We start from the raw sequence: 22,394 nt of genomic DNA on the forward strand, positions 1-22,394 counted from the left end.
AAAACGAGGAAAAAAACCTGTAACATGTTTCATAAAAACTTCACGCTTTAAAGTATTATTCTAGGAACCTTCCCACACCTTTCAGGAAACCTGTAAACCAGAGCTTCCCAAACTTTTTTCATGTTGGTGACACACTTTCTAGACGAGCAGTTCAGTTTTACTAGCAAACCGGAGGTTAAACTCACCCATTTCCAGCCCCGGGAGGAGCACGAGGAACGTTTGCATGGCATACCTGCACACTGTAGCCGACACACTAACATGTCGCAACACACAGTTTGGAAAGCTCAGCTGCAGACCAACATATTTTATGCATCATGTTTCTTGTTGTTATTGTTGTTTTTAATTGCAGCTTTTTGGAAGCTGCCACAAAATACCCATTTTTAACTTTTCGAGTACTAAATTTAAACAACAGCAGCACACAAAGGAAACCTTTTTTTTCTTTTTTTGTTACTGGCTGTTCTCATAGGTCTCCTGCTGTCCTACTGTAAGGTCGAAAGGTTCTGGGTGGTCTCCAAACCCTACCCAACACTCCCAATATTTGTCGAACTGTGTATTATGCAATTCACACAAGACCCTGCAAAATAGCCAGTGCATGTGATAACCCACCTGGGAACTCAATTCATGTTGAAAGCATTGAATACACTGGGCCTGCAACTTACACTCAGTTTACATATATGTGATCACTACCTTACATGGGTGGAGGAATGAATGAATAATAAAAGGAGAGCAGGGGAAGCCTACCATTCCCCATTCCCCATTGATTTATTCCCCCCCCCCCTGTGCACCCAGCAGGTTTTCCTTGTTTACCAGGCTCTGGGAAGGTAACTGGTAAGCTGCCAGAGCCCTCATGATGCCCTTCCCAGAGCCCTGTAACAACAAACCAGGCTTTTCCATCAAACATAGTGGGAGGTACCAGCCAAAGTACCTCTCCATCATCATGCAATGGGATTTGGCAGCCCGGTAATTACACGAGCCAAAATGATAAAAAGTTCGAGCGGATCTTTGAGTAACGCTAAATATTTCCAACATATTCTGAATTGGCGGGGGGGGGGGGGAGTTCAAAGGAGACCAAGCAAACATGCTGAATGAAAACCAAACAAGGGGAATTGTTACAAGAGGGAGGCTTGTTCATACTTGGGCCTCGAAGGCTTACGGGGAGACAAGAGTGCTCTTTATAAACATGTAAAGAGATCTTTAAAAACAGACAGGTATCAATTATCTTCCTTGGCCACTGAGAACAGAACAAGTAGACATCTGAAGCTGAAGACAGAACATTTCAGGTTAAACATTAAGGGAAAGCTTTTTGAACAAGCTGCGAAGGGATGTTGTGCAATCAACAGGGTTGGAAGCTGATCGAGTCTGGACTTGACACCTCTTTATCGAGGATGATGCTGGGAATAATGAATTTCATCCTGCCTTTGTAGAGAGGAATGAGCCAAAGAACCAAATATCTTTCAACTGAGATAACTATCTGATTTGTTTGTTTCTCGTGTTCATAATTGTTCTTTGGATGGGACCTTAATTGGAACATAGGGAACTGCCTTAAAATGAATCACATGCGGCTCTTGGGTCTTCTCAGCCCTTGGGCTTCCCCCAAGACATGCCTCTCCCCAGGTCACACCCCTTCTCCCTAGGCCATACCCCAGCCCTGCCCCACATGCTTCTCAAGTGTTTTTGTCTGTCTGGAATGTGCCCTTGAAACATGATGGTGCCTCTTGCTTCCCTGGATGAATCAAGGTGTGCATTTATAGAACCATCTGCTTTTTGTGTGTGGTTGAGACAATGCCTCTCGGACAATGGTAAGATTCTCATCCATTGCACCACAGGTTGGATGGAGGCTAGCAAGTAACACAGCCTGCTGAGTTGGCCCTCCTATAGTGTATAAATTTATTTTCAATTAGAGTCCAGTCCTAAAGGCCAGGTCCATTGGATTATTACACTACTAACAAATTCAGGGGGGATGGACTTTAAAGGCCAACCACTGCCAGCATGGCAAGAAAATCTGCAGAGCCATGCTGTTGTCATAGATTTGGTTGGCATCAAAGCACTCTTGGCAGATGTGGATGTGCAAAATCGTATCGTGGCACAAAAATATAGATGGACTGAAAGATAGGGCAGTGCTTCCAAATTTCCGAAAGCCGAGAAATACTCTTTTTTTCTGAATTAAAATGGGAAGCTCACTTCCCCTTACTCAAAATTCAAGTAGATGGATCAGGTAGCAGGTGATGTTAAGAGCCACTTCCAGCCAGAGTAGACAACAGAATAGACAAATGAACAAATAAGACAACTACCATGTTCCTACTTTTTCATGGCACACTAGCGTGCCTCAGTGCACAGCTTAGGAATTACTCTTAGAGAGTGTTTAGGGTGTTTCGTCAACAGACCACATGAAAATCATTTCTGCTGAGGGTGTGCAGTGGTTCTTTGTTAGCCTGCATAAGGAGGCAAACCAGGGTGAATTGAGTAATGATATCATGTTCCTTGGATTGCACCATTAACAAGATGCTGTGAGTGGGATCAGGGACCCTCTAAACTTCCAAGTCACTTCGTGGCCTTGGTTTGTCCAGAAAGTTAGCTGCACAAACTTTTCTTCCATCCCTTTTCTGAGAAATTACACCAGACTCATTGGGGGAACACTAGCGTTCAAAAGGGGAAGGAGTAAAGAGGAAAAGAATGGATCTTTTGCTTTGATGGACAGGTCTAGTTTTTATCCCCAGTGAATTATTTTCACCCAAATAACAAATCTAATTGGAACACCACAGAGCAGATCTGGAACAGACACAAGGTGAATCTTGTGTTCGCGGCACACCCTTAGTTTCTAAAAAGCTGCTTCCACATGCACTGCACAGATTGCAACCAGCAGGCAGGAGACCGGATCTTGCCATCGTGGCAACCAGTGCAAGTCATTCTGTGTGCCATCGCAGTTTTGGATTCCTTCAGGGTTAGGGTGTTAACGTAATTTATTTGGGGGGTGGGGGTGGCAAGACAGTTTTTACAAATAATCAAAGGTCATTGCAACACATGTCACAAGCAACATTCCCCAAAAAAGCTGAGTGAAGGTGTAAGCACAATAGATTTCAAATTTTATTTAAATATTCCTTGCGCCTCCGCCTTAAAATGATTTGGAACAGTGAGGTCTCCTTGTCTTGTGGATCCTGGGATGTGGGCCAAAGTATCTCACACAGAGAGACAGTATATTGTACTTTAAAATGCTGTGACTGATGCGGTGTATTGTATACAGAATGTTGGCCCGACAGCCCACTTCCCTTTTTTGTTGTTGCTTAATTTCTTACACTCTATATTTTATCCATTATTACACATGAACCCGTGTTGCTGAGCGTCTGTTTGTTTTAAAAATTTCCTTCGGCACCTCATTCTTTTATACGCTGATTAAATAAAGCGCCATAGGCAGCTCAAGCCAATGTAATAATCTGTAGCTGTGGTTTATGTTTCAAAGATAGATGCTTCTGGGATTGTTAATACACCTTAAAAATTATTGTTACTCCTCGATTCTCTTGCAAGGCTGATTGTCAAAGGAGCAGGGCTTGTTGCTTGAGGCATCACAAGGAATATCTTGCTAAAGTAACTCCCCGCCCCCCTCCAATTCGCGCTGTTGTTGTTTTAACCCTCCTATGCACAAATGACCCTGTAGGTGCATAAATACATATATATCTAAACATTTCCTTTTGTTCTTGTTAGTTCATATTTCATGCATGTTTTCTACAGTAAAGGGGTTCTGTGGTGTTTCAACACAGATACATGGACACAGACACAATGTGAATGTTTAACTAGAAGAGTTTTGGAATCATTTAGGCTTCAGTTAACGTTAATGAGGGGCAGGAAACCACTGTAATTAAAACAAAATAGGAAATTCTTTCCAGTAGCACCTTACAGACCAACTGAGTTTGTTCTTGGTATGAGCTTTCGTGTGCATGCACACTTCTTCAGATACACTGTAATTAAGTTATTGCAGGGGTTGCATTAAAAATTTGATTTGTTTTTGGCATCCGTCTGTCTCAGGAAACAATGGAAGAGTGTGCCTTCAGGGGTGAAGTCAAACAATTGGAGAGTTAAGAGTGCCTGCTTTGGGAGGAGAGACATGCTTTATTGTAGGTTATATTATAATTTTGGTTATAACGTTGCTATTCCTACTTTTATGTTGGTGCAGAATTTCAGATAAGGGGGTGTTAACGCTTCAGTATTTTTTATTCATGTGTCCAGAAGGTATTTGGTGAAATGGAAAACTGCAGGAGGAAGGTATCAGGAGTGCATGGCCCAGTCTTAAAGTGAAATGCAAACTATGCCCCCCCTTCTTTGGTGGATACAGTGATTTGATGTACAGGTATTGGTTTCTTGAGTAACTATGTTGTGCATAAACCATAGTTTCCTTTATTCAGATTAAAAAACAGGAAACCGTAGTTTGTTCTCTACAATCTGAATGGTTTAAACCAGAGTTTTCCAAACTGTGTGTCGTGACACGTTAGTGTGTCGGCTGTAGTGTGTAGGTGTGTTTCACGAACACTCCCTGCGCTTCTCCTGGGGCTGGAAAGGGGGTAGTTTAACTTCCAGTTTGTTAGTAAAACTGAATTACTGTGTCATGAAATGATGCATGTCTAAAAAGTGCGTCACCAACATGAAAAGTTTGGAAAGCTCTGGTTTAAACTTTCTCCCTTCAAGTGTGGAGAAAGAGGGCGCTTTGTTGTTCTGCTTGAATTAGGCCTCTAGTACCCCATGCGGGTGGCACTGTGGTCTAAACTACAGAGGTAGGGTTTGCCGATCAGAAGGTCGGTGGTTCGTGAAGGGGTGAGCGCCTGCTGCTTGGTCCCAGCTCTTGCCCACCTAGCAGTTCGAAAGCACGTCAAAGTGCAAGTAGATAAATAGGTACCACTCCGGTGGGAAGGTAAACAGTGTTTCTGTGCACTGCTCTGGTTCGCCAGAAGTGGCTTTGTCATGCTGGCCACATGACCTGGAATCTGTACACTGGCTCCCTCAGCCAGTAAAGTGAGATGAGCGCCACAACTCCAGAGTCGTCCGCGACTGGACCTAACAGTCAGGGGTCCCTTTACCTTACCCCATATAAATTAAGATTGAGGTCCTTAACACCCCAAATACCATCACTGTTATAAATTTACTCCTGCACAATAAGCTATAAACCTCAATATAATATAGCACTTGTGTCAAACAGGAGTCATTGCCAAATATATCTGATACTGGATGAGCCCTTTGACCACAACGTCAGGTTAGTAGTGTTTTGCATCACCGCAGAAAAGTTAAAATGTACTTGCCAAATCTACGATTGTAATGCATTTTTTAAAAAATGGACATTGCATGTTAATTTTCTTTTTGTGTGTGGGGGGGGGGTGAGCGGAGTTGCAAAAACCATTTCTTTAGGGATAGCCCTTTAGACCTAATTATCTTTCTTTTTGAGGGGGAGAGAGTCTACTTGGCTATTAGTATGAAAGGCTGAGTGTTTTTTGTCAAGAGCTTATGGCTTTGCGTCTCTGAGGGGCTGCATCTTAAGTAGCCATTTGGAATGGTATTGGCCTTTGGTGGGGGGAGCAAGATGCAGCATGATTTGAAGGAGCTCTCAGTGAGCCAACGAAAGATTGTGCAGGCGTGTCCACATTTAATCCAGGGCCTGCCTGCATTAATGGTTAAAGCTCTGGGAAAGGAAAGGGGTTGCACCAGAAAATAATCGAAAGGTGGTAGCTTTAGAAGACTGATCGCTGAAGAATTGATGCTTTTGAATTATGGTGCTGGAGGAGACTCTTGAGAGTCCCATGGACTGCAAGAAGATCAAACCTATCCATTCTGAAGGAAATCAGCCCTGAGGGCTCACTGGAAGGGCAGATCCTGAAGTTGAGGCTCCAGTACTTTGGCCACCTCATGAGAAGAGAAGACTCCCTGGAAAAGACCCTGATGTTGGGGAAGATGGAGGTCACAAGGAGAAGGGGACGACAAAGGATGAGATGGTTGGACAGTGTTCTTGAAGCGACTAGCATGAGTTTGGCCAAACTGCGGGAGGCAGTGGAGGATAGGGGTGCCTGGCGTGCTCTGGTCCATGGGGTCATGAAGAGTCGGACACGACTGAACGATTGAACAACAACAAGCTTTAGTACAACTGCCCTGGAGTTGAGCGGCTGTGTTTTCTCCTGCCTAAGCTGCTTGATCTGCCTGCCTGATTAAAAGAGGCAATGTCACTCCATTTATCACATTGTACGTTGATGGTGTGTTGTTCTTAGTAGCCTTCTTCAAAAACTGTGCATTGCTTGTAGTTGAGAAGTTAGTGAATATCTGTTTTGCTTTTTGCCAGTTCCCTTTCCCCCTGGCTTTTCTCCATTTGAGTCGCCACTCAACCAACTCGGGGTGCTTCTACGATCTCAACACTTGAGAGTTTGCATATAGGACTGTTTTAGCTCTACATCCAGTTTCATCCTAAGTGAGACGAAGGCTGTAGTCCTAACCCCACTAACCTGTGAATAAACACCATTGAATTCAGTAATACTTCTGAGTAGACGTGGTTAGGACTGTGCTGCAACTGTGTCTCCCACCACCACCACCACCAGTAATTCAGTAGCTTATAAAGATACAACTGTCTCATTCAGATTTCTTTTTCTGGAAATGGTTTCTGTTAATGAGATCCTCTGATGTTTGGGTGGAATATTCTCAAGAAGTGGGTAAGAATATGAAAGTCAATGAAGCTGTCATACATTGGGTTGCAGGTAACTCCTGCCCGCTGCGGTTGCCAAGAGCGCTTGCAAAATCAAGATCCAAGTCAAGGGAGGAAGTGGGCAAAGTTTGCAGAGTTCTAAAGTGAGAAGCACTGATTCTTCATCTGTGCTGGAAAAGAATGGAGATTAAGTCTGGGCAGCATCAGGTCAATCACAAAGGCCCATCTGAAACTTGCAGGAAGCAATGTTAAAGACTAGCTGAGGTCACTAGCTAATATGGGGGTGCAGGTGGTGCTATGGTCTAAACCATGAAGCCTCTTGGGCTTGCCAGTTGGAAGGTTGGCGGTTCGAATCCATGCAACTGGGTGAGCTCCCATTGCTCTGTCCCAGCTCCTCCTAGCAGGTCGAAAGCATACCAGTGTGAGTAGATAAATAGGTATCACTGCATCGGGAAGGTAAACAGCGTTTCGTGCGCTCTGGCACTCGTCACAGTGTTTTGTATGCCAGAAGCAGTTTAGTCATGCTGGCCACATGATCCGGAAAAGCTGTCTGCGGACAAACGCCGGCTCCCTTGGCCTGAAGCAAGATGAGCGCCGCACCCCTTAGTTGATTTCGACTGGACTTAAGCATCCAGGGATCCTTTGCCTTTACCATTACTAGCTAAAAAGGAATCTGTCCACTGAGCATCAGTGATAGGATGCAGACACATAGAGCAAGATGAAGGAAGGAGAGCCGCGCTGCGCCTCTCAGCTGATCAACCCCCAAATGTGCCTCCAAGCTGGTCAACCGAATGCGCCTTCCAAAGCTTCCTAGAGCGAGGAACAGAGAGCAGCACTGCGCCCCAAAGCCGACCCATAAACGCACCTTGGAATAGATCGCTGCGCGAGAAACCAGGAGCGTTCACGGAAGCCGGCAGAGAGGCTGTGAACATGGCCCACTGTACCAAGCCCGGAAGGAAAGGCAGCCAACATGGGGAGCGGAAGAGATCCAACAGAGGAGATCCATGAGCAAGGAAAAACTGGAGCTGGTGAGAGCGGAAAGGGGAGATCTCCCAGCTGCGTCCCATTTAAATTGAGCGGGCCACACCTCCAGACCAACCAGGTTGGTCAGCCTGGGAGTGACACAGCCGGAACCTCCCAATCACGGAGGGCTGACCACACCCCTGTGCACGTGAATGAGTCATGAATGCCTGCAACCCCACCTCCTCCTTAAGGCGGAAGTGGCTTTGCTCAGGGTAAAGTACTGCAGGCTACTCCAGAAGTGTTACCCTGCTGGGAACTGCTTGAAGCAATTGGCTGTCTCAGAGGGTGGAGCATTGCAAGGTGACAGTGCCGCCATATCACAAACCCTTGATGAGCAGCGTAGTTTATGGAGCAAAGTTCCCAGACGAGCAGTCAGTCAGGTTCAAATCTGCTGGTTCAAGCTTTGGGATCCCAGACTCAGTGACTCGGGCAATTACAGTGCTCCTCTGAGCTCTCTGGTGAGAGCACTGATCTCCTGAGTATGCAGGATTCATTGCAGGGGGGGGGGAGCTGCCCTGGCCAAAGGGATGAGCTTGGAAATATTCTCTTGACTTGAACGGGCAAGCCTTTGCAAGTGAGGGAGCACTATATGCAGATCAGAGGCACCCTCACTTCCCAAGGAGTTTTCTCTTCCCATCGGCGCTTTCTGTAGTCTCTCAGCATCCCAATGGACCCGAAACAAAGTTTTGTTGACTATATTCTCCAGGGAGGGAGTAAGAACAAAAACAAATTGTATGCATTTCTGGCATGTTTGCACATGAGACCTATTGTTCAGGGCCTTTTGATGTCAATTTCAGATTAAATTCTTGTGTATGCTTCATACATTCCAAGGAGAGTCTACTCTTTTCCTGCCCTTGTGTTCTGCCTAGGCATTCCCATAACACAACACAGTGGCCAGATCTAATCTTTCGTCCATTATGGTGCCAAATATGTTGTCACTACAATACGGGGGGAAATATAAAGTCATTTCAGTTGTTCAAATAAACCTTTTAATAACATTTGTGTGTGCACTTTCCAATAGTGAAAGCCCCCTCCTCATTATCCGAAGAAACCCAGGACAACTGGAATCCACGTAGCACCAAAATGGCTACTGTGTTGTCAAGTAAGGGTTCGACGTCCATTAAAATGCAAACATGCCTCTGCCCCCCCCCAAAACTTAGCTGTACATTATTCCTAATTGGGTGCTGCTCCCTTGGAGCGTCTCCCGCATCAAAATGACATTCACACACACACGCTTTTGCTACCTAGCCCCCCCCATGCTATTCTTCACTATCCACCCCAAGCCTCCCTCATTGGGGAGAGGTCAACAGATGCAGAGGTCTCAGTGCCAAACAAGAGATACAAAATAATAAATTATTATTATTATTATTATTATTATTATTATTATTATTATTAATACCCTACCCATCTGGCTGGGCCTCCCCGGCCACTCAGGGTGGCTCCCAACAGAATATTAAAAACACGATAAAACGTCAAACATTAAAAACTTCCCTAAACAGAGCTGCCTTCAGATGTTTTCTAAATGTCAGAGAGTTGTTTATTTCCTTGACCTCTGATGGGAGGGCATTCCACAGGGCGGGCGCCACTACCAAGAAGGCCCTCTGCCTGGTTCCCTGTAACCTCACTTCTCGCAGGGAGAGAACCACCAGAAGGCCCCCGGAGCTGGATCTGAGTGTCCGGGCTGAACGATGGGGGTTGGGTAATGGATTACACTTATCTGCTTGAACAAACCAGTTTGTATAAACCATGGTTTGAAGTTGGCCTGGAGCCAGTGGCGAAGCTGCATGCTCTGGCACTGGGGGCAGAGAGCAGGCGGGCGCATGTTTGGCGCGCCTCCCGGGGGCGTGGCGTGCGTCCTGGGGGCATGGCATGTGGTGGGGGGCTGTGCAGCGAGTTTGGGGTGCAGCCGTGGTGGTACCCCACTCCCCGATGGTGCCGGGGCGGTACGTTCCCCCCGCCCCCCCGCCCCGTTCCTCCACCAGTGCCTTGGGTTAGTGATAAGAAGCCTAGTTCTCTGAACCGCCTTAAATATCTGACAGTAAACAAACATTTCCAATTTAGAACAAGAAAACCCCTTTCATCAGTGCTCAAGGAAGCTAAACTATTAATTGAACTAACAAGTAATTTGGCTTTTTGCAGATACTTTGTTAAGTTTCACAAATCTTCTGTGTTTCAACGTTCCCTGTTGTCTCAAGATGGCACAGAAAGGAGACAGTTGTAATGAAAACACTATTCCATTGAAGTTTAATTTGATCTTGTTCCTTAACTTTGACAGCTTGGTTCTGATTGTTCCATCTGTTCTGTGTATGTCTTTAAGTGACTGAATCGGGGGGGGGGGGAGATAATAACCCATTCTTCAGTGAGTTGACACATGCTACCTCGTTTTCAAGTCATCATTATTCTCTCTCTCTGTCTCTTTGTTGGAATATAAATTCTAATTTTGTGAGCCTTTTGAAAATTTATTACTAGTGTAGTATCCATTCATTATGGCCGTGATAAAAAGCAGGAACACGTATGAAAACCCTTGAGAGGCACATAACTCCTCTGTGAGATGAGAAATGTAAAATTTCTGAAAACTATACAGCCAATGATGGGGGAGAGTATAGCCCCCCCCCAATCTTTGAGAGAAGTTGAAATCTTGGCAAGACTTCCTTTCTTCTTTTATTACTTTGTTTGCTTCCCATAATCCCAGACTGCACTCCGAGACTTAAAACCTGAGCATCTTCTGCATTCTACAATATTTGGAAATCCCTTTTCCAGCATCGCCTTAAGAGTGTTGTTTGCTTAGCCGTCCAGTCGGAAGCAGCAGCAGCAATGTTGCAAAATTTCATTTTAAAATCCTTCGTTCCTCATTCCGAAAGAGAAAATACTTCATCGGATGATTTTAACCCTCCCCTCAAAATTTCTCATTTTGCCATTTCTGGCTCATCTTAACGTGTGGAAAATATTTTTCCCTAGCTTTTTCTCAGGTTCTGTCATTTGCCTCTCACCGACCATTGGGGGCAAAATGAGACGGGATGTGCTTCTTGCCATGACAATATGCCTGACTTCCTCTCCAAATGTCCTGCATCACTGAGAGATACTACGCAAGGCTACCTGTTGTGTAGGAAAGTGACATGTTCATACGGCAGTCGCCTCTACCCCTGTTTGCAGTCTGCAGAATTCAACTAGAATCGTAAGCAAGCAAATTGTATTGCTTGTGTTGACACCTGCATTCATTCATTCTCCATAGCTTGGGGGACCTTTGGGAGACTAAATGGACTGCAGTTATCAGAGACCCTGATTCATGCATGGTCAGGTCCTTAGGCTATTACTGATTTGGCTCATAGAAAGCAATACCCCATGTCATAGTGGGGGGGGGTTAATAAGGAAAAAAACACTGGGGATTACAAAAAAATAGCCTTTGGGAAACAGATAGAAGTGGCAGAAGGGGGGGAAGCAGGGGAAATAATATCATTTAAGTGCAGTGCTATGGAGGCTGCTTTTTATTTTTATTAGGGGGTGGTTAATAATCTCAAACATAACCACATTTCACATTGTGCAAATCTCGCAGATGAAGAATTAAATCCAAGCTTTTCTCAGCACCATGGCATTGCATAACTCCTCGATAACCACCTCTCCCTTTTATATTCTCCATAACCCTTCAGTCGCCTTGAACAGATTCCTGGGTCTTTGAAACAGGGCAAAGGTATCAGTCAAAATTAATATTCGGTAGTCAACAAGTTATCCTGGGACTCTTAATATATACATCAATTAACAAATAGGCTTGACAGTTAGTTGGCATTAAATCCAGCTAGAAAAACCGGGATAAAATCTCTTCCATATAAAAAGCATGGGGGGGGGAATTTGTAAGAAGCTTTATACCTCCAAATTTCCAAAGGGAAATGAGGAAGAACAGGTTGTGAGGGTGGAATTTCCTCTGCCCTTCATTTTGTCCCATCTGTGCTTTGGGAGGAAAGTCGCTCTGGGCTCAGTGGATCTTATTTTTATGTAGAGCTTTATGACAGGGCTGGGTTTTGCATAGATCATGTCACCCTCGGATACACAATTATTTGTCTGCCTTCCAGAAACCGCCATAACTTACACTAAACCCATATTATAGGTAGAGGAAATGTGTGTGTGTGTGTTGCTCACAGCATAATATGTGTTAAATGTCGAAGGCTCCAATTCTTAGCCATTTTGCATGTGCAATGCTTTTAGGCCTTTTAGACTACTGGTGGAGAGCTTCTTGAGATTGACAAGATAATTCCAAGGCACTTAGAATTGGTTACGGGATGTTATTTAGAGTCAGTTGGGGAAATGAATTTAGAAAGACGGAGAAAAAGGAGAATATTAAGAGCTTTCTATAGCCTCAAATAGTGTATACCTCTTTGAGTTTTCTTACAATCAAGCACTGTGTACATTTTATGAAATAAGTAAGTACATTTTGATTGTTACTTATTCTTAACATGTGAGAGGGAACAATTTGATTAATAAGATGAAGCTTCTTGGTTATTCAATTCTTCGGTGATTATTTGCAAACCTTTTTGACTACAACTGCATCCGATGCTTTCTTGTCTCTGATGTAAAATAACTGCCAGAACCTCTTGCCCATCTTGATGTAAGTTTCCGTTCACTTCTGTGCATCAGAGTGACGGCACTTGCTCCAGAGAGGTTTCGCAGAAATCAGCAAAGATGGTCCCAAATGACTTACTGACATGCCAGTCATACACGCGCCATTTCTTTTGTTGATGGCAACTGCTTCAACGTGCTGAAAATGTTTCAACCAACCAAGCCTCTGTTTCATACCCTATAAGATGTACTGGTTGTATAAGAGTGGGGATCTTTATGCAGCCAAGAAACGATATCACTAGGCACGAGGGAATTGCAAGGTCTGCAGAAAAAGCATAAAAATATTTAGGAAAAAGAACCAGGGGCAGCTGCTTGGAAAAGCCGTCCCACGAGGATGGAGCATGCTCAGTGAGCATGGAATGCTGGGAGCAGGAAACAGAAAGGCGGAGTCCTGGAAGTGGGTGTGGCTGACCGGAACCCTGGACAGCAGCATGCCACACCATGACATTTTCTTGCAGTCCCACTTAGGGTCATTATAACTATCATTTCAATCTGTCCCCAGTACTGTTGCATGCCATGTGTCCAGACGACTTTACCGCTTTTTGGTGTGCCAGAGACTTATCTGTGAAATTAGATTATGAATTTAACAACTGTGTCCTTAGCTCGTGTTCTGGTGGCTTGCTCATCCTGCCACCCAAGCCCGAGCCCCTAAACCCATTAAAGCCTAGGGGTGCCTCCTTTCTTGCAAGTGCATTGATCTGCATTTCCTCCTCCCTTGTGCTTTTCTCTCCTTCCTCAGCGTGGCCATCCTGATCTTTAATACTTCTCGGCGGTGCTTTATTGTGGTGAAGCAGTTCCGTCCAGGTAATCCCCTTTCTTTGCTTTTACTTCTTACTCTGCAATGAAGCGCAGCTTTTCAGGGGCTTTAGCAGTAAAAAAAAAAAAAAAAAAAAGCAGGTGGGCCTTTGAATACCTGTGGTGTAATATTTTGTGATGGAGATGGGGGAAGATGCACTAGCCTTTATGGTGAATTGTAGAATCATAGAATTGTAGCTTTGGAAGGGAACCCCAAGGGCCATCTACTCCAACCCCCTGCAATGCTCAACGTGCGGCTTGAACCCATGACCCCAAGATTAAGAGTCCCATGCTGCACCAACTGAGCTATCCCAGGACAATAGGGTGCACTACACTTACTTACAAACATGCTTTAGACTCCCTAGTCCCAACCATTTAGGCTTCGAAATGTGTGACCCACTAAAGAAAAGCAGCTGCCTTTTGCAGAGTGCTTGATTGCTCAGTTGGTTAGCCTGGCGCTGATAATGCCAAGGTTGCAGGTTCGATCCCTGTATGGGACAGAGGCATATTCTTGCATTGCAGGCAGGGGGTTGGACTACATGATCCTCAGGTTCCCTTCCAATTCTAGGAGTTTCCTTTTGCTTTGTTTTTGTTCACCTGGGACTCCTCTCCCTCCTCCTCAGCCCCCCCTTTTTACACCAACTTTTTAAAAAGGACCCCCACTCTTGGGGCCAACTCCAATCCTTTCATGGCAGCCTATATGTAGGTGTGACCTACCCCTTATCCCCACGGCATGGCAGATTTCATCTGCTTAATTTATATATTGCCAGGCAGCCATTAAAGGCTAAGAAGCAAGGCCGATTAAAAAAAGGTGGCCTCCCTGAAACAAAGGCTGCTCATCGCAGCAGCCTGCCTTTTGGCAGTCTGCACAGCAACGTAGACCGGATCAACCGTGCAGAATCCAGCGCTTTGTGTTTCCTTTGATGGTATTACATGGCTCTTAGCATTTCCTTTAGGAGAGTATTACCGCAACAGCTGTTTCTAGATTAACGCAAAAGGTCTTTTGCAAATTCCACTCTGCAATCTGCACCGGGGGAGTGGGGGGAGGTAGTATGTGCTCAAAAAGGGGCTTTCTCAAACAAACACGCGTGCTTTTCATAACTCTGCCGAAACAGCAGCTGAGTTGACAGGCTGAAACACTCGTCATTGCGCACATGGTACATCATGTACAGCCCAAGATCCCAGCGAGTATCAGTGAATCCTGTGAAATGTTGGCTGGCAAACGGAAGTTGCCTTGAGACAGAAGTTGCTCCCAAAAGTAGAAGTTAATGCTGGAGGGGGAGGGGGAGAGAGATCTTGCAGGAATCTAACTTTGTAAATAATAATAATAATAATAATAATAATAATAATAATAATAATAATAATAATTTTATTTATACCCCGCCCTTCCCAGCCAGAAAACCGGGCTCAGGGCGGCTAACATCAATTAAAATCACAGCAAAAAAAAAAACATAAAAACGATCAATTTAAAATAACAGATTAAAATACAAATTTAAAAATTCAATTAAAACTGCAGGTCTCAATTTCAAAATAACCCACCAATAAAAGATGAAGCATAAATATTAAACAGAAACCAACCCAAAGGCCAGGTGGAACAGCTCCGTCTTGCAGGCCCTGCAGAAAGATGCCAAATCCCGCAGGGCCCTGGTCTTTTGTGATAGGCTGTTCCACCAAGTCGGGGCCAATATTGAGAAGGCCCTGGCCCTAGTTGAGGCCAACCTAGCGTCTTTGTTGCTCGGGACCTCCAAAAGATTATTATTTGAGGACCTTAAGGTCCTACATGGGACATACCAGGAGAGGCGGTCCCTTAAGTACGAGGGTCCTAAGCCACATGCAGGGTCTCCCCTGTTCTGCTAATTAGCACTAATTGGATGTCCACACACAAACTTATTTTCAAACAACGCAGCACAGTAAATGCACCAGGGACTTCTAATTGCAACTGTAATAGCATGCATCTTATAATAAATACATAGATGCCGGAGGTGTTTGATTGGTCTGATGGCTTGACTATCTTTCATTAAGGTAAGGTGAGTGCCAGAGTCTTACCTTTTACCTTTCCCCTCCCCACTCCAGCTGTCTACATGTGTGAGATGGAGCGGCTCTGCCCTCAAGTCTTCGAACGTGAAAACCAGGGGAGCTGGTGCCCTCTGCCAGGTCACTTGCCTGCTTTAACGGGAGTGACCTATGAGCTCTGCGCTGGCATTGTAGACAAGCCAGAGCTCTCTTTGGAAGAGACAGCTTGCATGGAAGTCTTGGAAGAGTGTGGGTATGAGATCCCTCCAGCCAGCCTGAAGAGAATTACTTCGTGCAGGTAAGTCGATCTGGGCTTGGTGGTTTTCGGAGAGCAGCTGGCAGGGTAGACCTTGATGATATCAGACAAGCCGAACATTACCCATTAGTGTGGGAATGTTAAGGATAGTAGGAAAGGATATATTGAATAAGTATTATCCTTCCTTCACTCAAGCTAGTAAGTGATGTAGCCGAGCAGATTCCCCTCAATTCAGCTGGAAGCTAGTTTGCAGATTCGTTTCCTGGTGTCCCCTTTGATCCCTCTTAAAAGAATAATGACACAAGAGTCTTTCTGAGTAAAGTAACAAAATGTTTACTCACATTTCAGTTCACGATTTGATCCCCGAAAGGCAGGCTTTACTTAGTAGTTACACAAAGAAATTGTGAGTTCGTCTCATGTGGAGACTGAACTCATGTGTTGCTGGCTGAGAGCCAGCAGACAGCAAAATTACATTAATAGAACAAAATGGCTGCAGGAGAGCAGCATGGCAGCAAAAGATCAACAAGCAAGTTTAGACAGAACTAGAGACTGAGAAAATGGCTGCGTGACTTGGCTCTTTTATGGAGTCAGCCAGAGCCACGCCCATCTCCCAGGTCACATGCAGGGGGAGGGTGCTCCAGACCAATGGAGGAGGAAGTTACCCTGACTGGATGTCCCCCTGCCTTAGTCCACTCTAGGGAAATAAGGAATGTAGCATTTGACTGTACCAATGGATTACATCCCACAGTTAGGTACTCTGACAACCCTTTGAGCCAGATCATGGGCTTGTGCTCTCCACCAGCATCTCTCAAAGGACTCTGGCAGAGATCTTTCCCAGCCCCATTCCTGAGCTCTTTCTCTCCCCCCTGCCCTTAATCTGGAGATTTGAAAGATTGAGCCCAAGACCTGCAGGCTAACTATGCTATGCCCCTTCTCCAGTCAGATAACAGCCACCCTAAACCCAGCTCGGTCATCAACAAGCGCCATAAAACAAACAAAGTAGAAAGCTGGAGAAGGCAATAAAAGCTTTGTCCCTTCCTCAATAGTAGCCTGACAAGGGAAGCCTTTACCTGTTGCTTCACTTCCTTGGGGGTTGAAGAGGAGGTGGATTGCACAGGAGAGATAACATCTCTTCCTGCAATTAGTTTCCGGGGAAGTCTAACCATGCCCACCTAAGTTCTGGACAAGTTATTTCCCCTTTTGTTTTGTTTTTCTTCAAAGCTGCACAGAGTTACTCAGGGCTGAACTTAAATGTTACGTTTGACATGGGCCCACCACTGGAAAGAATAGCTCCATCTTGTGTCCCCTTGTCCCACTCCCATAGAGCATGAGACTCTTAATCTCAGGGTTGCAGGTTCCAGCCCCACTCACGTTGGGCAAAAATATTCCTGCATTGCAGGGGGTTGGACTAGATGACCCCCGTGGTCCCTTCCAACTCTACAATTCTCAGTAGGTGGGGAAATGATGTGGGGGAAATGATGTGGTGGAAACTACCTGATATGGGGCATTATTATTTTTTGCACAGACACAATCACACTGTTGGATATATAACAGCTATTCTTGTCCCCTTAACATCTGGTCATTTATTCTATATTATTATTATTATTATTATTATTATTATTATTATTATTATTATTTATTAGCCCAAGACCTCTCCAGTCTTACCTCCTGTCCGAGTGGATTGGAAGAATGCAGTGCCAGATCAACAAATCATGCAGAGACACACTAGGCAGCCTCCTTAGAGAAAGTACACTGAGCGCTTAGGAGAGTTGCATTTTTAATTCATTTGTTCCACACAGCCCACCGGTGTGCCCCAGCAGATCATTTAGGAATTACTGGAGTGGATCACTTTCCAGCCCCTGGGGCATTACATGCTGATTTAAATCAAAGTTATTAGATGCAATTTGGGATACATTTTGTAATCCCAACTATTTTAGAAGGATTTTTTTTTTAAGCACATTGAAATTCCACCAGAACGAAGAGGGGAAGCCAACTGTGTGTATGCAGAATGCGTCTAGTATTTGGAATTAAGGAAATGTCAAGAATTAAATAATCTAAAATGAAAATGTGCTCAGAGCCTTCTGCCTCCCCAGATTGCAGCTTTGTGGGGGGGAAAGCATCTGTTCTCCTACTTGGAAATGCATGTCGAAATGTATGGAGAGTTGGGACTTTAAAAGAAAGGAAAACTTTATTTGCTTTTCCTCTTGACAACTCTATTGAAGTGGACACTGACATGCTTTAAGGAAGAAGAAGAAGAGGGGCGGGGGGCTGGGAATTAAATTCAGATCCACAGCTGTCAATCCTGGCAAATGTCATTTCCTGCTGGATTAAGGAGCTTTTGCTAGGGGGGAGGAGAAGAGGAACAGAGGAGCTGTCTCTTACAACTCCTCGGAGCCAGATTATGCGATTGGTTTCCCAGATGAAAAAGGTGCTTTCTTTGGTGTGAAAGACAGGCTGCAATCCTAGGCCTGCTTACTTAGGAATAATCCTCACTGGACTCAAGGGGGCTTACTTCTGAGTAAACAGCCCCCCCCCCGCCTGCATTTGTATTATTATTATTATTATTATTATTATTATTATTATTTTCATTCCGTCAGTGTTATTTGGAGGGAGGGAATAATTATGGATGCTTCTGGGTTTGCTCTTTTGAGGCAAAGAGAAGAGCAGGAGATTGGGGACAGACAGAAGAAGCAAGACTACACCAGTCACACACCCTTTTACCCGGACATTTGAGTTTTGCCTCCCGCTCTGCCAATATGTTAGGACTTGGAGGGTCATTTAAACGGCAGAGTCGATGTTGCGTGCTGCGTAGGGATGCCTGAACCGGCCACAGAATCAAAATCACGGATTTGTAGAGTTGGAAGAGGCCACAGGGGTCATCTAGTGCCCCCCCTGCAATGCAGGAATCTTTTACCCAACGTGGGACTCAAACCCACGACCCGGAGATTAAGAGTCTCATGCTCTAACGGCCGAGTTATCCCTCAGGGTCAGTTACTCATTTTTCAAATCTTAAAAGTTTTGTTTGCTGAATTTCCACATCAGTTTATTATTATTATTATTATTATTATTATTATTATTATTATTATTATTATTATTATTATTATTAGTTTTCATGGAAAGTCATCACCATTTTAGTGCAATTTCCCCTGATCTAATGTATATCTGTACACCGTTTTCACTAATATGGGGAATGGGGAGCAGAAAACAGTTTACTATCCAGAAGTTTCTTATCTAGCACATTTCCCAGTACGTTTCCAAGCCCATTTCAAAGTATTGGTGATGACTTTTAAAGCCCTAAATGGCCCAGGATACCTGAAGGAGCATCTCCACCCCTATCTTCAGCCCAGACATTGAGGTCCAGCTCCGAGGGTCTTCTGGTGGTTCCCTCACTGTGAGAAGCGAAGTTACAGAGAACCAGGCAGAGGGCCTTCTCGGCAGTGGCACCCGCCCTCTGGAAAGCCCTCAAGGAGATACACAGCTTTTAAAAGACATCTGAAGGCAGCCCTGTATTGGGAACTTTTCGATGTTTGACATTTTATTATGTTTTTATATGTGCTGGAAACTGGCCAGAGTTCCTGGGGAAACCTAGCCAGATGAGTGGGGTATTTATTATTATTATTATTATTATTATTATTATTATTATTATTATTATTGACATATGGTTTCACTTCATTTGTTTCTAATTTTGCCAATGGAGTCTTTTAATGTTTTCCCATAAAAAATACAGTATACTGGCCATACCTGGTATAGTTAATGTTGTCTCATGCTGTACTCTCCATGGTAATCTTCACATAAATACAATTTTAAACTTACTGCTGTGGTTAATGGCCCCAGTACAATGACATGCTTTGTAATTAGAGGGAATCACCTGCCAGTACACCTGTCTGCAGATAGTATAATATAATATAATTTTGTGTCGATTGCTTCTATTCTTTGTGTGTGTGTTTTTCCTTGCACCTGCTACTTATAACCTCAGAACTGTGTAAAAGTCCAAATCAATTACCTTGGGAAATTACCTTAATCGCTCATCAGCTTACCCATTGTGTGTGTGCACGGAATTGGCATGCAGTACAAAGAGCGTCGTGATTTTGGATTTGCTTATAAAAGCAGTATAATACATTCCTCAAATGCCGCATAGTGCATTTGCTTGAATTTCCTTTTATTAATGAATCGATTTCTTAATTAGACTGGGGGGGTTATGTTTAAAAGCACAGGATGATCAATAAGAGTCAATTTTTGAACATGGATTCAGAAATGTAAGAGTAGATTATTTAATAATAATAATAATAATAATAATAATAATAATAATAATAATAATAATAATATATTTATTTTTAATATTTATTTAATTTGTATACTGCCCTTCATCTAAAGATCACAGGGCAGTTCACAACATAAAAATACAAAATGAGAACACAAAATAAATGAAATAATGGTTGACAAATAAACCTATTGCAACATATATCTGGATGGATGGGGAGAGAGAGAGAGAATACCTAACTTGAAAGAATGGCAGAACTGTGATGGATTATTTAGCAGCAACATTTTGAACTGGAAACCCCAAGACTGTGTGTTATAAATATATCATTAAAAAAAATTCGTTCCAGTAGCACCTTAGAGACCAACTAAGTTTGTTCTTGATATGAGCTTTCATGGTCTCTAAGGTGCTACTGGAAGGAATTTTTTATTTTATTTTGTTTCGACTACGGCAGACCAACACGGCTACCTACCTGTAACTATAAATATATCAGTTTAGATCAGTTCAAAAGCCCATCTAGTAGCCAGTTTCAGGGAAAGGCCCACAGCAGCACCTCTGCAAATGTCACTCAACCTCTGGCTGGCAAGACTAATAATCTTTAGCAGACATTCCCTCTATGAATTTGTCCCACCCAAGCTGGTGGGGCATCGCCGCATCCAGTTACAACAAATTCCATACCTTTAAATCCTGCGTTCCTTTTGTCTGTCCTGAATCTACTTCAAATTAGTTTTGTTGGTGGACCCCAAGTATTAAGAGATAGGGAGAAGATTTTTCTCCCTTTCCTTTGACACCATGCATAAGTTTATAAAACGTTTATCATCTCCTTCTTGGGCCACCAAGAACCCGAAAATAATGTATGCATTTCCCCAGAGGGAATTTTCTCCAACCACCAGATGATTCTGGCCACCCTTCTCTGAACCAAGAAGAAACGTAGGGCTGCTCTGAGAATGGCAACCTGCCTGGGTTCTGAGATCTTCAGAGGACCTTCTCCCGGTCCCACCACCCTCAGAGGCACGTTTGTTACAGGGCCTTCTTGGTGGCTGCTCCCAAACTTTGGAACTTCCTCCCTAGAGAAGTTAGACGGGCTCCCTCCTTTCTGTCCTTCTGCTAGCAAGTGAAGACCGTTCTATTCCAACAGACCATGGTAGCCAATTCCTAGAGACCAAGGTCCCTTCGCCACCCCCCAATAAAATATTTGAGGGGGCCCCCAACTGATGGGCATTGCCATTCAAAAGATGTGGATGTGCCACATCAATCAGTTATGTTGGATGGGGCTTACCTGCCTGCCCCCCAATATTTTATTCAAGTTGGCACCCCTACAAGAGATCTTTGGGAACTGACTGTTTTTGAGGAAAGGGCTGGTGCCGTGATGTTTATATTGTTATTGTCCATGTTTTTAATGGATATTTTTATAACTATTTCAATTCTCTTAGTGTTTAATTACATTTTCATGCTTTTCTGTGTTTTAGGTTGTTCTAGTATAGCTGGGTAAGCTGGATGTAAATGTGTAAGCTGGATGATGATGATGATGATGATAATAATAATAATAATAATAATAATATAGATTACAGAAGTGCAGGGCTACCATTCAGCAACATGTTTCTCACACTGTGTCATTCTGCTCTCAGCATAGCTGTCAACTCTTCCCTTTTTTAAGGGAAATTCCCTTATTCCGAATAGGATTCCTCGCAAGAAAAGGGAAAAGTTGACAGCTATGGCTCTCAGTTGCAGAGTGCCCCTTATTTCGACAGGTGTTCATGTAAGATTTCCTTAAATACATACTGGTTTCTCCCCCATATCTCCCTCTCTCACCCCTAAAGGTCTGGTGTTGGTGTGACAGGATCAAAGCAGACCTTGTTTTACGCTGAGGTAACAGACGAGATGAAAGCCGGCGAAGGTGGAGGCCAGCCAGCAGAAGGGGAGCTGATTGAGGTGGTGGAAATACCTCTGCAGGACTGCATGAATTTTGCATTTGACGAAGCTCTCCCTAAAACCATGGGTTTCATCTTCAGCTTCATGTGGTTCCAGACCAACATTGCCCCAAAGCTGCTAGAAAAAGAATAACCATTACTGAGATTTACTGGAGGAGTGAGGTTGGGATTTTTTTATTTTATTTAAAATAGAAAGGGGGGGGGGAACCCACAGCAAACCATTTATAAGATTTTTTCCCCCTTCCTGGATGTATCTATTTCAAGAAAGAATCGCAAAAATAGGAATGGAAATTAGGAAACTGTTGCTTTCTTTCCCCCCACCCTGGGCAAAGCAGGAGCTAAGCATTTGACATCATTTGCAGCTGCAGACATAGGTTCTCCCCCACCATTGGCAATGAATCTTGACAGCCATGAGTTCATTATTGACTGGTTGAACGTAACACTGGACAGCATAGAAGCTGCTAAAACTGGGATAGCAGAATCCTAATTTGCTAGGCCAGACATGCATTTGCAGCAGCAGCTGTTTGGGGAGGGCAATTTGGAATGACAAAATGGTGAGGAAGGGAAGGATTAAACCAGGGGTAGGCAACCTAAGGCCCAGGGGCCAGATGCGGCCCATTCGCCTTCTCAATCCGGCCCACAGACAGTCCAGGAATCAGCATGTTTTTACATGAGTAGAATGTGTGCTTTGATTTAAAATGCATCTCTGGGTTATTTGTGGGGCATAGGAATTCGTTCATCCCCCCCAAAAAAAAATATAGTCTGGCCCACCACATGGCTGAAAAAGGTTGCTGACCCCTGGATGAAGCCCTTGCCTCCCCCCCCCGCCACCCCTTG

The 22,394-nt window shown here is 44.1% G+C and overlaps 1 protein-coding gene across 2 annotated transcripts in view; it reads left to right on the plus strand.

Annotated features, from left to right (window-relative positions):
* NUDT14 (nudix hydrolase 14) overlaps positions 1-21,742 on the plus strand; it is a 52,321-nt gene extending 30,579 nt beyond the window's left edge. Inside the window, exons 1-4 of one of the 2 annotated variants that reach the window (XM_033138255.1) lie at positions 3,995-4,113; positions 13,044-13,108; positions 15,173-15,410; positions 21,447-21,742. In XM_033138255.1, coding sequence (XP_032994146.1) covers positions 4,100-4,113; positions 13,044-13,108; positions 15,173-15,410; positions 21,447-21,690 — 561 coding nt within the window. In that variant the 5' untranslated portion in view covers positions 3,995-4,099 and the 3' untranslated portion in view covers positions 21,691-21,742. Of the gene's footprint in view, positions 1-3,994; positions 4,114-13,043; positions 13,109-15,172; positions 15,411-21,446 lie in introns of those variants that run through there. The other variant, XM_033138184.1, reaches the window with a different exon arrangement.
* Positions 21,743-22,394: the final 652 nt, after the last annotated feature.

This window comes from Lacerta agilis, chromosome 1 (assembly GCF_009819535.1).
Source record: "Lacerta agilis isolate rLacAgi1 chromosome 1, rLacAgi1.pri, whole genome shotgun sequence".
NCBI classification, from domain to species: domain Eukaryota; kingdom Metazoa; phylum Chordata; class Lepidosauria; order Squamata; family Lacertidae; genus Lacerta; species Lacerta agilis.